Below are 14239 nucleotides of genomic sequence, written 5' to 3' on the forward strand. Positions count from 1 at the left end.
GTGACTTTCAGTTTTATAGTTATACTTCTTGGTTTTAGTTATGGGTATTATATCAATTATAATCAAATATTAGATCTCTCATTTAGAAGTTGAACAAAGCCTTCGTGCCCCCTTCGTGCTATGCAGGTTAAAACCAGGATTTTTAAAACAAATTTTTTTAAATTTACCAGGATTGTCTTTTCCTATCTACTTATTATTTCTTATTAATTTTACCCCTCTCCCTCTTGCTTGAACAAGTTAGGCCACAACTAAAACACGTGTAGACTGCACCAGAACCTACCCATTGTCAGTACACTCAGTAGCTACAACTTTAGACTCAGTAGCAGAACCTACCCATTGTCAGTACACTCAGTAGCTACAACTTTAGACTCAGTAGCAGAACCTACCCATCGTCAGTACACTCAGTAGCTACAACTTTAGACTCAGTAGCAGAACCTACCCATTGTCAGTACACTCAGTAGCTACAACTTTAGACTCAGTAGCAGAACCTACCCATTGTCAGTACACTCAGTAGCTACAACTTTAGACTCAGTAGCAGAACCTACCCATTGTCAGTACACTCAGTAGCTACAACTTTAGACTCAGTAGCAGAACCTACCCATTGTCAGTACACTCAGTAGCTACAATTTTAGACTCAGCAGCAGAACCTACCCATTGTCAGTACACTCAGTAGCTACAACTTTAGACTCAGTAGCAGAACCTACCCATTGTCAGTACACTCAGTAGCTACAACTTTAGACTCAGCAGCAGAACCTACCCATTGTCAGTACACTCAGTAGCTACAACTTTAGACTCAGCAGCATAACCTACCCATTGTCAGTACACTCAGTAGCTACAACTTTAGACTCAGCAGCAGAACCTACCCATTGTCAGTACACTCAGTAGCTACAACTTTAGACTCAGCAGCAGAACCTACCCATTGTCAGTACACTCAGTAGCTACAACTTTAGACTCAGCAGCATAACCTACCCATTGTCAGTACACTCAGTAGCTACAACTTTAGACTCAGCAGCAGAACCTACCCATTGTCAGTACACTCAGTAGCTACAACTTTAGACTCAGCAGCAGAACCTACCCATTGTCAGTACACTCAGTAGCTACAACTTTAGACTCAGCAGCATAACCTACCCATTGTCAGTACACTCAGTATCTACAATTTTAGACTCAGCAGCAGAACCTACCCATTGTCAGTACACTCAGTAGCTACAATTTTAGACTCAGCAGCAGAACCTACCCATTGTCAGTACACTCAGTAGCTACAATTTTAGACTCAGCAGCAGAACCTACCCATTGTCAGTACACTCAGTAGCTACAATTTTAGACTCAGCAGCAGAACCTACCCATTGTCAGTACACTCAGTAGCTACAATTTTAGACTCAGCAGCAGAACCTACCCATTGTCAGTACACTCAGTAGCTACAATTTTAGACTCAGCAGCAGAACCTACCCATTGTCAGTACACTCAGTATCTACAATTTTAGACTCAGCAGCAGAACCTACCCATTGTCAGTACACTCAGTAGCTACAATTTTAGACTCAGCAGCAGAACCTACCCATTGTCAGTACACTCAGTAGCTACAATTTTAGACTCAGCAGCAGAACCTACCCATTGTCAGTACACTCAGTAGCTACAATTTTAGACTCAGCAGCAGAACCTACCCATTGTCAGTACACTCAGTAGCTACAATTTTAGACTCAGCAGCAGAACCTACCCATTGTCAGTACACTCAGTAGCTACAACTTTAGACTCAGGTCTGATATTCACTCCAGCGTTCTCCAACTGTTTGGTTGTCCAGTTAGAGAGGTATTTAGGTAGGACTCGGCCCATGTTACCTCCTTCTGGGAACGACTGGTACACTGCAGCTCCTGGGAGGCGGTTTCAATTACTTATTTTTAATAGAATTAATTAAGTTATGTGTTTACTTAATTTCTTTTTCAGATAACTGGAAACAGAAATCGACCTGAAATAAAGACCACTCTCTACTAAACAGTATGGTCACTATACTTACAATTAGTGTAATCCATAGTGCACTGTGACCCCACTGTGACCAACCTGTTTGTGTCATAGCATAAGCCAGTTCAGATCCCACGAATCCACCTCCAATAACTAGTACTTTAGCAGAGTCGTTCAGCTCGCCACTGAGCTGCTGGTACTGTGCAATGTTTCGGAACATGTGTACTTTGGCGGAGAGGCAAGCGTTCTTTTCTGTTGGCTTCAGAGAGGAGAGGGTCTTTGGTTCACCACCTTGAAGGAAGGGTTTGAGATTTGGTAATTTGCAAGTTTGGTGTTTCGTCGACACACATATTATGAGAGATCAGAGACGGTTACACTTACAAGTGCACATATATAATGGTGATTCAAGGCATGGTTAGCGCAAATTAACACCCATATGAACTTTGACTACCTATCGTTTTTATTCCAAGGTCTTGAAACTGAGCAATCAAGTTCATTAAAATAATATTATATCTAGGTTGGTAGAGTGGACTCAGGACTGTGTTGCACTTGCAGTTAAGCGGTTCGTTTTTTAGCTGAATGGAAAGCCACAATAGAAAGATGCACACTTCAAATATTGCGGGTGTAAAATAAATAAATATCATGCTGACCACGCCTACAAACTGTGCTGACCACGCCTACAAACTGTGGCGAATGTGGCGATATTTTCAAATTGCGCGTGAATACCTGCTCCTGAAAGTGAATATCGGCTCGCGCAAAGATGGTGAGTAAATAAGAATGAGGAAGAATAAATCAAACTCAAGTAACGGAAGATATGTCATGAATTAATTACGGCGAGTAATTGCTAATTACCGTAACTGGTTATTACCAATTGCCTGTTAATTACTCATTACCTGTTAATTAATAATTGCTTGTTAATTACTAATTACCTGGGGCGAGGAGACACTTTCCGTACTTGACAACCTCCCCAGTAGATAGAGTTACCTTCTGGTTGGTTGGATCTAGTTTAGTGACCTTGACCCCCTTGAGGAGGGCTGGTGCTCCAGGGCCTAGCTCGGAGATATCGACAAGTTTGTCTGGATAGAACAAGCTGAGGAAATGTTGGGTTGTAAGAGTTTAAAATGATTTTATTTATTTTCATATAAATGTCAAGAGAATGGTTTATTGTCTTATAATTTGAATTCATTCAGAAAACGGTCTGAATATGTTTGGTAATTACAAAACTCAACAGTCATTTATCGTATAACTATAAAATAAGTGTAAAATACCTTCGCTTGTTTCCAGACCAGTCATTGAATATCATCTGAGAAGCTTCTGCCTTGTCTTCGTTAAACCACAGTTCTTTAGAAAGCGGGGGTCTCATGTATGGTCCGTGGGGTTCTGCTCCGACCATCAGAATCTGAAAATGCACATGTTAAACGTTTGACAATGAAATGTACAAATCTCCATCAATTTGACTTTTTCAAAAACGTTACGACCAATGAAAAATTAGAAAATGTGAAATTCCCGACTGGTGTCTGGTAATGACATGAAAATTAAACCTCTGCATCAGGTTCAGCTTTGAGGATGGCTCTCATGGCGCTGACTGACGCTGTACCAGCTCCGATCAAAAGGTATTGGACTTGCTCGGGAACTACGGCGGGACCTGGAGGTGAAATAAATATAATTGCGTCTTTATCTTCAACAGGTTCTGGGACAGCTTCTTCCACTGGGACAGCTCCTTCCACTGGGACAGCTTCCTCCACTGGGACAGCTCCTTCCACTGGGACAGCTTCCTCCACTGGGACAGCTTCCTCCACTGGGACAGCTTCTTCCACTGGGACAGCTTCTTCAACAAGTTCTGGGGTATCTTCCACCACTGGGGAAGCTTCCTCCACTGGGGCAGCTTCTTCCACTGGTTCTGAGGCAGCTTCTTCTTCGGGTGCGGCTGTTTCTTCAACTACTTCTACAACGGGTTCTTCTGAAATGATTAAAAGACGCTCTCGAGTTATACTAGACATAACAATCTAGAAATTTTACCAAGAGTGAGTTAATTTTGAGATTTTAATAATATTATAATTAAAATTATCCGGATGCGTGCCCATCGGTAAAAAAACAGCTGGTCAAAAATTTGGTAAAAATTTGAACAGATGCGGAGTTTATTATGCTTGAGACGTAAGAGTGGCTGTAATCGAGTTGACGAATTTTAAATTATACTATTTACACCTACTTCTACAGGTTTGTTTCTACCGACGAGCACACCGCAGCTAAAATGACAGCGAAGGAAAACGAAGGCTTGCAATCAAATTTATATGTATAAATTAGTTAACCTCCAACTGTAGTACTTAATACAACTTGAGGTGCGTGAATAAACTTATTAAATAACTGATAAAACTATCAAAACCATACCATCTTAATAAAACTTACGTAGACCCAAATGAAACTGAATGAAAAAAATTCTTGGAGGATTTTCCAGCCCAAATTCCAAAATTCCAAGGCAAAGATTGCATAAATGATCCAGGGCTTGGTTTTTGGTAAAATATACTCGTTTCAGCATAAAATGAACTGGAATAGACTTTTAAAAACCTACATTTAACCATTAACTTATTAAATGATGATTTACCATTAATATAATGGCACAAGAAGTCATCCAGTCAGTGTTGGTATATCATATCATCGTATTATTATAAGAAAACTTCGACTTAACTTGTTGACAATAATTTAGAAACGACATATACGATTTTAATCAAAAACAGCTCAAAATAACAAAGCTTGATAAGATCATAAGTTATCAAAAAATAATAGTGGCTCATTCATTTTCACGATAAAATGCCACTCTCGGAATCATATGATGAAAAGTTCCAGATCGAATGATGCACTCTGTACAATCTAGATACACTTATGTTGCGATCATGCCCCTGAAAAAGAGAAAAAACATCAGTTTTCGAAGGAAAATAAAGACCACTGATCAGCATGCAGCCGAGAATTATTTCGGTATTAAGTTAAAACATTTTAAAAGACAATCAGTGATTTAATCACAACGAACGCCCAAATAGCTTACCTGAGAGGGGAGCTTCTTCGACTGGAGCGACTTCTGAAACGTAAGTAAATGTAATGATAGATAGTTAGCTATTAATATACTTCCCAATACAATAGAATTCTTGAATATAAGGAATTTAGTTTATTTTTAGCCCAACATTAGATTAGGGCATTCAAATTCTCGGCGTCATTTTTTGGTTGTTCTATGTCAGAATTGTCGCAAAATTCAACGTGAGGTTAATTTTGAAGCGAGATTTCGATTAGTCCCGAACATCAGTATGCTACTGACCTTCAACAATTTTCCCTACTGGTGCCTCAGGTTCTTCTGCAGGGGCAGCTACTTCAACGGGGGCTTCTACAGCAGGAGCAGCTTCCACTACGGGGACAGCTTCTTCAACAGCAGCGGCTTCTTCAACAGGAGCAGCTTCTTCGACAAGAGCAGCTTCTTCAACAGGAGCAGCTTCTTCAACAGGAGCAGCTTCTTCAACAGGAGCAGCTTCTTCGACAGGAGCAGCTTCTTCAACAGGAGCAGCTTCTTCAACAGGAGCAGCTTCTTCAAGAGGAGCGGCTTCTTCAGCAGGAGCTGCGGCTTCTACAATAGCGGCTGCAGCTTCTTTGACAGCAACAGCAGCTTCTTCAACAACAGCCGCGACTTCTTCGACAGCAGCTGCGACCTCTTCAACGGCAGCTGCGACTTCTTCAGCAACAGGAACAGCTTCTTCGATTGCAACTGCGGCTTCTTCAACAGCAGCAGCGATTTCTTCGACAGCAACTGCTGCTTCTTCAACAACAGCAGCGACTTCTTCAACAACCACTGCTACTTCTTCAACAACGATTCCGACTTCTTCAACAACAGCTTCGACTTCTTCAGCAACAGAAGCAACTTCTTCAGCAGGTGCCGCTTCCTCAACTGAAATATATCCAATCAAAAGATACAGTATTGGACTAAAGATATGGCAAGAACGATTTTTGTTTTAGTCTATTCATTTATTTGATTTGACTTTTGTTTTTTCACATGCACTTTCCATTAAAAAATATTAATCAAATCAAACCTGGGAATATTTTCTAGTCTCATCACGATCACTCGATACAAAGCAAAAGGTACGACAAATTTCTCTAAAAGAAATTCTGTTGTAATCTAAACTTTTATGCATGTCGGGCCAATTCATTTTATTATTTTGACCAAACTGGTTTACGAATTTTCTCCAAAATCGTTCTTGCCAAAAATGAACCTAACCATACTATACATCTTGAACAGAATTTCTTTTAGCACCAAAGCAAATCGATACTACAAAGATTATCAAAAGTTGCTTGATCGTTCAGAGAAGAAATTGTAAAAATCGAGAAACTAAATTGAAGAAGATATCAAGATGCTTGAAAATCCCAAATGACAAGATATGGTTTTTAAGGTCAACATTACACGGATCTGCATTTAATTTTAATAGCAAAGACGTGCATTTTATGTGCTGATCTTTGAAGAAAAAGTCAATTCAAATCTTATCACATTAATCATTCAATGATAGACACGTTAAGAAATAACAAGGTACCGCATTCAAGGATATTCAAACCTGGAGCTTGGACCACAGGTACATCTTCAGTTGCAGCAACGGCCTCAGCTACTTCAGCTTCATCAATAATATCGAAGGAGTCATCAACTGGTGCAACTGCTTCTTCGACAGGTGCAGCTTCTTCGACAACTGCTTCTTCAGCAGGAGCAGCTTCTTCTGCAGCTTCTTCTTCGACAGGTGCAGCTTCTTCGACAACTGGTTCTTCAGCAGGGGCAGCTTCTTCGGCAACAGCTTCTTCGGAAACTGCTTCTTCGACAGGAGCGGCTTCTTCAACAGGAACGGCTTCTTCAACAGGAGCTGCGGCTTCTTCAACGGGAACGGCTTCTTCGACAGGAGCTGCGGCTTCTTCAATAGCGGCTGCAGCTTCTTCCACAACAGCAGCAGCTTCTTCAACAACAGCCGCGGCTTCCTCAACAACAGCAGCAACATCTTCTGCAGCAGCAACAGCTTCTTCGATGGCAACTGCGGCTTCTTCAACAGCAGCAGCGACTTCTTCGACAGCAACTGCGGCTTCTTCAACAACGTCAGCGACTTCTTCTGCAGGGGCAGCCTCAACAGGGACAACCTCTCCTTCTGGGGCTGCTTCCTCTTCGACCGGAGCTGCTTCTTCTTCTGGAACAACCACTTCTTCCTCAGCTTCAGCGGGTTCTTCAACAGCTTCCTCTTCGGCAGCTTCCTCTTCAGCAGCTTCCTCTTCGGCAGCTTCCTCTTCGGCAGCTTCCTCTTCAGCAGCTTCTTCAGCTACCTCCTCTGCAGAAAATATGATTGATTAATCTACATACTACGAAGAATATGACACTCTCCTCACTTCATCACTTAGTTTTATACGTGCTACAAAAAAATTACCAAAATCGATCGTGGCAAAACACTGTTTAAAACAACGTTTCCAATTAATCATGATCACAGTGCAGATGTCTTAGACATCTATAACATTTAAGTTTAGGAAAAACATGGCATGTGTATACTGTAGTTCAGTTAATAGACTGACCCTCCTCAGCAGCCTCTTCTTCAGCAGCCTCCTCCTCAGCAGCAGCCTCTTCTTCTTCCTCATCCTCGTCGTCATCATCATCTTCAGGTTCTGCAGCTTCATCCACCAAGGCGTTCCTCTCAGCTCGAATCTTGTCCCAGTCTATCTCTCCAAATTTAGGTTTGAATAAGTCTGTTTTGTACGCCCAAACTGAAACGGTTTGTTTTTTAATGAAATTGTTACTTAAAAGTTAAGGGTAGAACAATTGCTGACATCCACAAAACTTGTTTCCCTTAATTACCACTTAGTCTTAACAACAAAATCTATTAACAGCTGCAAATTTAACCTTATAACCATACGCTAATCCGATATACAGCTCGGTCCTTGAAAGGAAGTAACTAAGTAAAAGTGGTTAACAGTTTCCAGACGTGTTCCCAACGTAGAGATGTAAAAGTACAGTAAAACTATGCGACTAACAAATAACTTACTGCAAAGACCAGTGATGACACCGAGACCGGTAAAAAAGAATAGTTTCTGTTGACCGACGGGCCAAGGGTTCTCTCCATCTGGATTCCTAGGTGGGCCGTTGTGGAATTTCCTGAGGGAATATCCGTTTGACGTCTAGCAATACCTTATTTCACCTATGCTAACCAAATGGATCTGTAGTCTGTAGTCTGTAGTCTGTACCCCTCTCATCTTGTTGGCTGCCAACGTTCAACAATTAAATAGATATTTCTGCCGGAAAAGGAAATCTCAAAAACGCCATCTCACCGTTTAGAACTACAAGTTATCTTACCGTTTAGGTTGTCTGGTGAGTAGTCTGCTCTGTTTTATTTGTGTGGGGACTCTTTGAAGACCACGACACATTGCCACCCTAATAGACGCCATACCCCTGACCTATGTAGTGTAGTTTATTGTACTTTGTACATTGTACATCTTCTGCTCAAAGAGACCATACAATGTACAATAAACTACAATATGTAGTGTAGTTTATTGTACATCTTCTGCTCAAAGAGACCAGTCAACTTCACTCAGAATATATTAATATACAATAACAATAACAATAAAAACGTGTAGTATAAAGTCCCGTGCAATTTGTGAGACTTTCCCTGCGACGCTTATCAGCGCTGTGTGTTCCGCAAGTCATCGCAATAAATACAAATATCTGAGTTACAAACTCGGTATCAGTCCTAATTCCGAATAACTGACTCAGTTAGAAAGCAATACAGCAGGTACTTGTAGGTTAACTAGGTAAACTGTACAATATACGCTAGCAAATGCAGGGCAATGTGTATTGTATTTTCTATACCTTCAAAGAGCACGCACATTCAAAAGGAACTATACACAAAATATACACAAATTCTCGACATATCAAGAGGTGCGCAATTCAACAGGTGTAGACTAAGCGGAAAGTAAAATTATAAATTTATACCATATTCAGTACAAAATTTCAATAACTTAACAAGATTCAAAGCAAATAAGTTAACTATAAAACAAAATATACATTTCATAATCACGTCAACACTAAAACACTGCCACAGGAGCTGCGAGATAATTGTGTGGGTTGTAATATAAACAATATAACAAGTGACAGTGTACAAAGCGTACGTGATAAACGCGGTTGAGCAAAAACCTGTTCAGCATGATAAGGAGAATCGATATTCAAACGCAGGTCACAAACACTGTGAATACAAAATAATATCATGTATGTGGGCCGAAGTTAGTTGAGGTAAATGCATATCAAATAACAGCGAGTGTACGGGAAGTAGGACTTCTGGTGCGGAATAACACGTACGGGAGATTAGTTTCGGGTTTCACAGTGTCAGTAGGTGGGTTCATATCACACTTTCAACCAATGGCTAGACTCAGTATCAGTTATGTATGGGGTGAGATTATGGTATCAGTGGCTAGAACACCTCGCGAAACACTGAAATGTGTGTACCATTCCGTCATCAGCTATCAAAGACTCAAGTTAAACCTAAACGCATCCTAGCTGATCAGGTTCAATGTTACGTGCCCCTTATTTGCCCGATCAGAGTTGGAGGCTGATCATTATCACCAGCCTCATACAGTTCCTTCACAGATTTCATCTTCTTCTTCTTCTTCCTTACTTCCTTTACTTCACCACTAACTTGAACAGCAATGTTATCTTCCACAGTTATCCCTGCAGCTTCCTGCCCGGCCCTAGCCTGATCTCCCTCGGTACATTTAGCGTACTTGTTCTTGTCCCATTTAGTTTGACCTGTAGCTGCGTTGTATCGGTCTACAGACATCTGCTTACGCCGGTCGTACGTGATTTCTTTGATTTCTAGTAGCTCCTGTCTGTCTTTCCATTCGTAGTAAAATAACACTCCGAAGGCTGAAATTAGGGAGAATGTATTAAAATTAACTTTCGTAATCATAAGAGCCGATCGATTACAAAGATGTTAGTGCGTATAATTACACGAAGAATATTATTATTAGAAACGATCCCTAAGTTGCTAATTAAGAAATCAGTTAATAATTAATTAATTAAGATTAATCCAAACTGGAACTTACAACTGAAGAAGGCAGGCATGACAAAAAATGATCTGAATCTAGAGCCCCTCAACAGTCTCTTCTCTCTTTCAGATACAGGTTTGGGTATTGGACCAGGACTGAGGTATCTGTACATCCAACTTACTGGGTTGTATCTCAGAACCTTTTTAACAACGTCACTCATTCTAACGTTCGTGGCATTCCTGAAATTGAATGTTTATAAACCCACTCACTACGTAATATAGGTTGTCAATTTCTTCACAAAACGGTGAACGATTGTTCAGTTTCATTTTTTCCACATAAATTGTTGAAAAATTTAGAAAATGTTTTCAATACCCACCATATTGTATCGGTATAGATTTGTTCAAACAAAACGTGAAATTTTAATTTTCGGTTGAAGAGGAACATACCTTGAACAAACTCTGTTCTCAACGATTTGACGTAAATGTGGAGATAGAACGGTGCGTCTTATCATACCCCCCGCCGTATTCATAGCTGTGTTATATTATCGTTACTGAGTATGAGAGTTGTGAATTTGGATAAACAGAAGTAAAATGAATATTTTCCATTTTGTAGTAAATTTACAGTTTGAATAATACTGTTAATGTCTAACGAACCGTTCAAACTTAAAAACACAACTTCAAGAACATTAAATAAACGTAAAATTCGGGGGGAAATGCGTATTTCTATAAAATGTGACTCCAGACTGTATCGAAAATATAAAAATTAAAATAACAAATTAACAAGAGCAATTACAATTAAAGATAAGATAAAGTTTCACATGCTGGCAATAAATTAACGATAAAAAGCTTAATTTAACTTAAACGAAATATGTCACACAAAACAATCAGCTGCCATTTTGAAGGGCAGGCTGCTCAACTGACCCACTCAACCCACATTTGTCTCCATTTTCCACATCTCTGTTGTTATTACTAACCTCTATCTCACCACTAACTACGTGAGCAGAATTCTCTTCGCTCAACCTGGCCTCCTCTAAAGCTGCTCTAATAGCTGGCAACATCTCCTCCTCTTTAACAATCTCCGCTACTTTCAGAGTTGTCTCCAGAGACGCCACATCTTTTCTCCTCAGCATAACCATGATGGCGCGTCTGGCATCTCCACTAGCTAGATAACACTTGATAGCGGAGTCAAACTGCATTTCCCTCTCTTGCTTACCAGCCCACTTCTCGTAGATATTCTTTATAACCTCATCATCTGGAGACAGTCTCATTTTAGCGATGGCAAGTGCCTCCCGGAAGCACTCCTCCGCGACGAGCATGGCTATAGCTTGTTTCGTCTCACCTAGTATCAGGAGATAGGAGGCGGCGGTGACGAAGTCTCGTGAGGCAGTGAGCTGGGCTACAAAGCATTTAACAGCCTCTCGATACTTGTCCATACCACATGTCACAGCCACCGAGAGAAGGGATTCAGTCACAGTTTTGGTTTGGATAGCATGGTCGATAGTGGCTCGAATGTCACTACTCCAAATCCCTAAAAGAGCTGCTTGGTGATGATGGTTCTCTGTGCTGTGGCTCCTACGCTCTTCTGCGACGAGTTCGAATGTTTTGGAACGACTGCTATACAAACCTATATCAGCAGCAGTCAACGAGTCATCACAGTAGGGTTGGTCGGTAAATATATCGTTAGCAATTTGTAGGATTTGATGAGCTTGTTCAGACTTGGAACAATGGTCACGACGTGATGCAAGAGGCAGCAGAGACTTCCCCTTGGTCCCTCTTTTGCGTTTGACATCACTAACAGATACTGTCATGGGCTCTGATTTCATGGCGGGTTCGTCAGCAGGATCAGGAGTAGTGCTGGATGGTGCTGGTTTCCTCCAGGTTAGCGCTTTATCAGACACGGAGACCACTTCCACCTTGTTCTCCGAGATAACTACGTTTTTCTTGGCGTTTTTCTTCTTTTTCCTATTGTTATTTGGTTTATGAGTGGGCGCAAGAGGGTTTACTTTCGGAGGATTCTTTTCCGTGTTTTCTGAAACCTTCCATTGCCGCACAGTAAATTCGTCAGATCCGGAGAAAACACAGTCAATCTTGGTATGAGACCACCTGACACTGAAAACCCGGCCAGCATGACCTCTGAAACTAGAAACACCAACCCCTTGTTCTATGTCCCAAACTTGAGCAGTACCGTCGTAACATGATGATACGATGTATTTGAAGTTGTGTGGGTTCCAATCGATATCCGTGAGTCGAGCAGTGTGACCTTTAAGAGTCTGGTCTGATTTGAGGATGGGTGTGGTGGAGGGAGTGATGCTAGAGAGGTCCTGTACACAGATCATGTTATCGTCACTGCAGGATCCGAGTAGAAGTTGGGGCTGATCTGATGGAGGGCACTCTACGTTCTCTTCGATAGTGGATGACTTGAAAATAACTTTATCTCCTTCATTCCTACCCCATCTCAACTTATTGATGATCCGAGTGTGATATTGGAAGACGGTAAGCAACTGAAGATTGGGAGCCTTGAATATCTCAATGACTCCATTGCTGCTTCCCACAGCAAGGAGTTTAGAGTTAAACTCCCAGTCCACAGCAGTTCGGGCTGGGGGTTGGTGCTTGTAGTTGTTCTCCGCGGCAAGATAAGAGTTAACATTTGGTGCTGTTTTCCCTAACTCCTTGGGTTTGTGACAGAAGATGATACCTTCCCCGCCACAGGAATACAGGCCCGTCTTCAGGGGATCCTCACCGAACTTGGTAGGTACATAACCCCAGCTCATAGAATATACCGGCTTTTCGTGATAAGTAGAAGAAGTGTTCATGTTTCCGGAATTTACATCGTAAATCCCAATTCTACCCTCCTCAGTTCCAAAACTCACCACCCCCTCTTTATAAGGATGCCATGCCACAACCATCACTTTAGTCCTCACACTTTGCCATACCTGAATAACTTTATTTTGATAAGGCTCCCAGATCCTGACCATGTTGTCGCCGGTAGCCACAGCGATGCGGTTAGGCGACAGTGGTGAGATGTCTAGACCATAAGCAAAGCCACCCAACCCGTGAGCAACTTTAGCACACTCCCCCTCTCTCCACAGGATTGTTTCTCTATCCATACTAGTGGTCACAACCTGGCTATTCCCTAAATCACAGATAGTGAACACTTTCTTGCTGTGTCCATGAGGGCTATCGAAAGATTTCCATTTCAGTTCTGAGATACCCTCTTCAGTCGTCAATTCCTCCAAGCGGGCTATATCGCCAGTAGCAGAGGACGCAACTATCCCGGCATCAGTCCAGGTCACTGAAGACCAAGGTTGCTCCCGGTTTAGATTGCTTTCCCTTCCTGATGATAGTTTCGGTGGATACGGAAGTGATCGGATAAGTCTGTTACTGAAGCCATCCCACAGTTTGATTGATTTGTCTCGAGATGTTGATACCACTAAATTTTCGATAGGTAAGTCTGTTGTGATGGAGGAATAAATATTTGGAAAGTTGTTTTTACACCAAGATACTCTGAATATATCCATGTCGTGGCCTTTAAGGGTGTGCATTAGAGTCATTTCTGTGCCCTTAACGGACATAATAGCAATAGTTCCCATCTTATAGCCCAAAGCTAGGAACCTCCCATCAGCATGATCTGAACAGTCCATAGTTATAATCTTTTCCGAAAACGGCTGAAACCTTGAAAAAGTCTTTCCTTTTCTCAATTCCTCCCAATCCCACACACAAACAATCCCCTTCTCGTCACCCGAGAAAAGCTGGCCGCTCTTAAAAACAAGCGCCGCCACACAAATAGGGGTCTGAAGAAGGGTCGACAACACAACCCCAGTCTCCACGCACCACGTCATCACCACACCTCCATCACACCCTGACACCAGCACGTTTCCCTCTGCGAAGCAAACCGCTGTTACCCTCTTAGGATGAGAGGAGAGCATCCTGACGGGAACCAACTCCAAGGAGAGGATCTGAACCATGTTGCGGGCTCCGTAGGCGATGTAAGTACCGTTAGAGTCCATGACATGGGACTGGTACCAGTTGGGGGCAGTGTAGAGACATTGGAGGTCTGTGTCCTCCACTGAGGTGCCATCTGTTCCTAACATTCCTAGGAGAGTGAGGTTAAGTTTGAGGTATAATATGGAAAGTTAATATAATTAAGTTAAGGGAGCAAATTTATTTTAATTTCCAAGTTGTGGCTTAAAATCAGGTATCAGCATCTACCTAGAATCACCATAATCGCCATACAATTCAATAATCCTGGTCAA

The 14239-nt window shown here is 41.6% G+C and overlaps 2 protein-coding genes across 2 annotated transcripts; both read right to left on the reverse strand.

The window, feature by feature from the left end:
- Window positions 1-8905: 8905 nt before the first annotated feature.
- LOC134821539 (uncharacterized) lies at window positions 8906-10514 on the reverse strand. The gene is made up of 3 exons (XM_063832246.1): window positions 10434-10514; window positions 10045-10226; window positions 8906-9865 (listed from the first exon to the last, which is right to left on the reverse strand). Exons 1-3 carry the CDS (start codon window positions 10496-10498, stop codon window positions 9516-9518), a joined length of 597 nt encoding a protein of 198 aa, XP_063688316.1. The 5' UTR covers window positions 10499-10514; the 3' UTR covers window positions 8906-9515.
- A 218-nt stretch (window positions 10515-10732) lies between these two features.
- Window positions 10733-14077, reverse strand: LOC134821847 (gem-associated protein 5-like). The gene has a single exon (XM_063832661.1). The coding sequence runs from the start codon at window positions 14075-14077 to the stop codon at window positions 10871-10873; it is 3207 nt and encodes a 1068-aa protein (XP_063688731.1). The 3' UTR covers window positions 10733-10870.
- Between the last annotated feature and the right edge of the window lie 162 nt (window positions 14078-14239).

The sequence above is a fragment of the Bolinopsis microptera genome, chromosome 10, assembly GCF_026151205.1.
Source record: "Bolinopsis microptera isolate Bmic1 chromosome 10, MBARI_Bmic_1.0, whole genome shotgun sequence".
Taxonomy (NCBI): domain Eukaryota; kingdom Metazoa; phylum Ctenophora; class Tentaculata; order Lobata; family Bolinopsidae; genus Bolinopsis; species Bolinopsis microptera.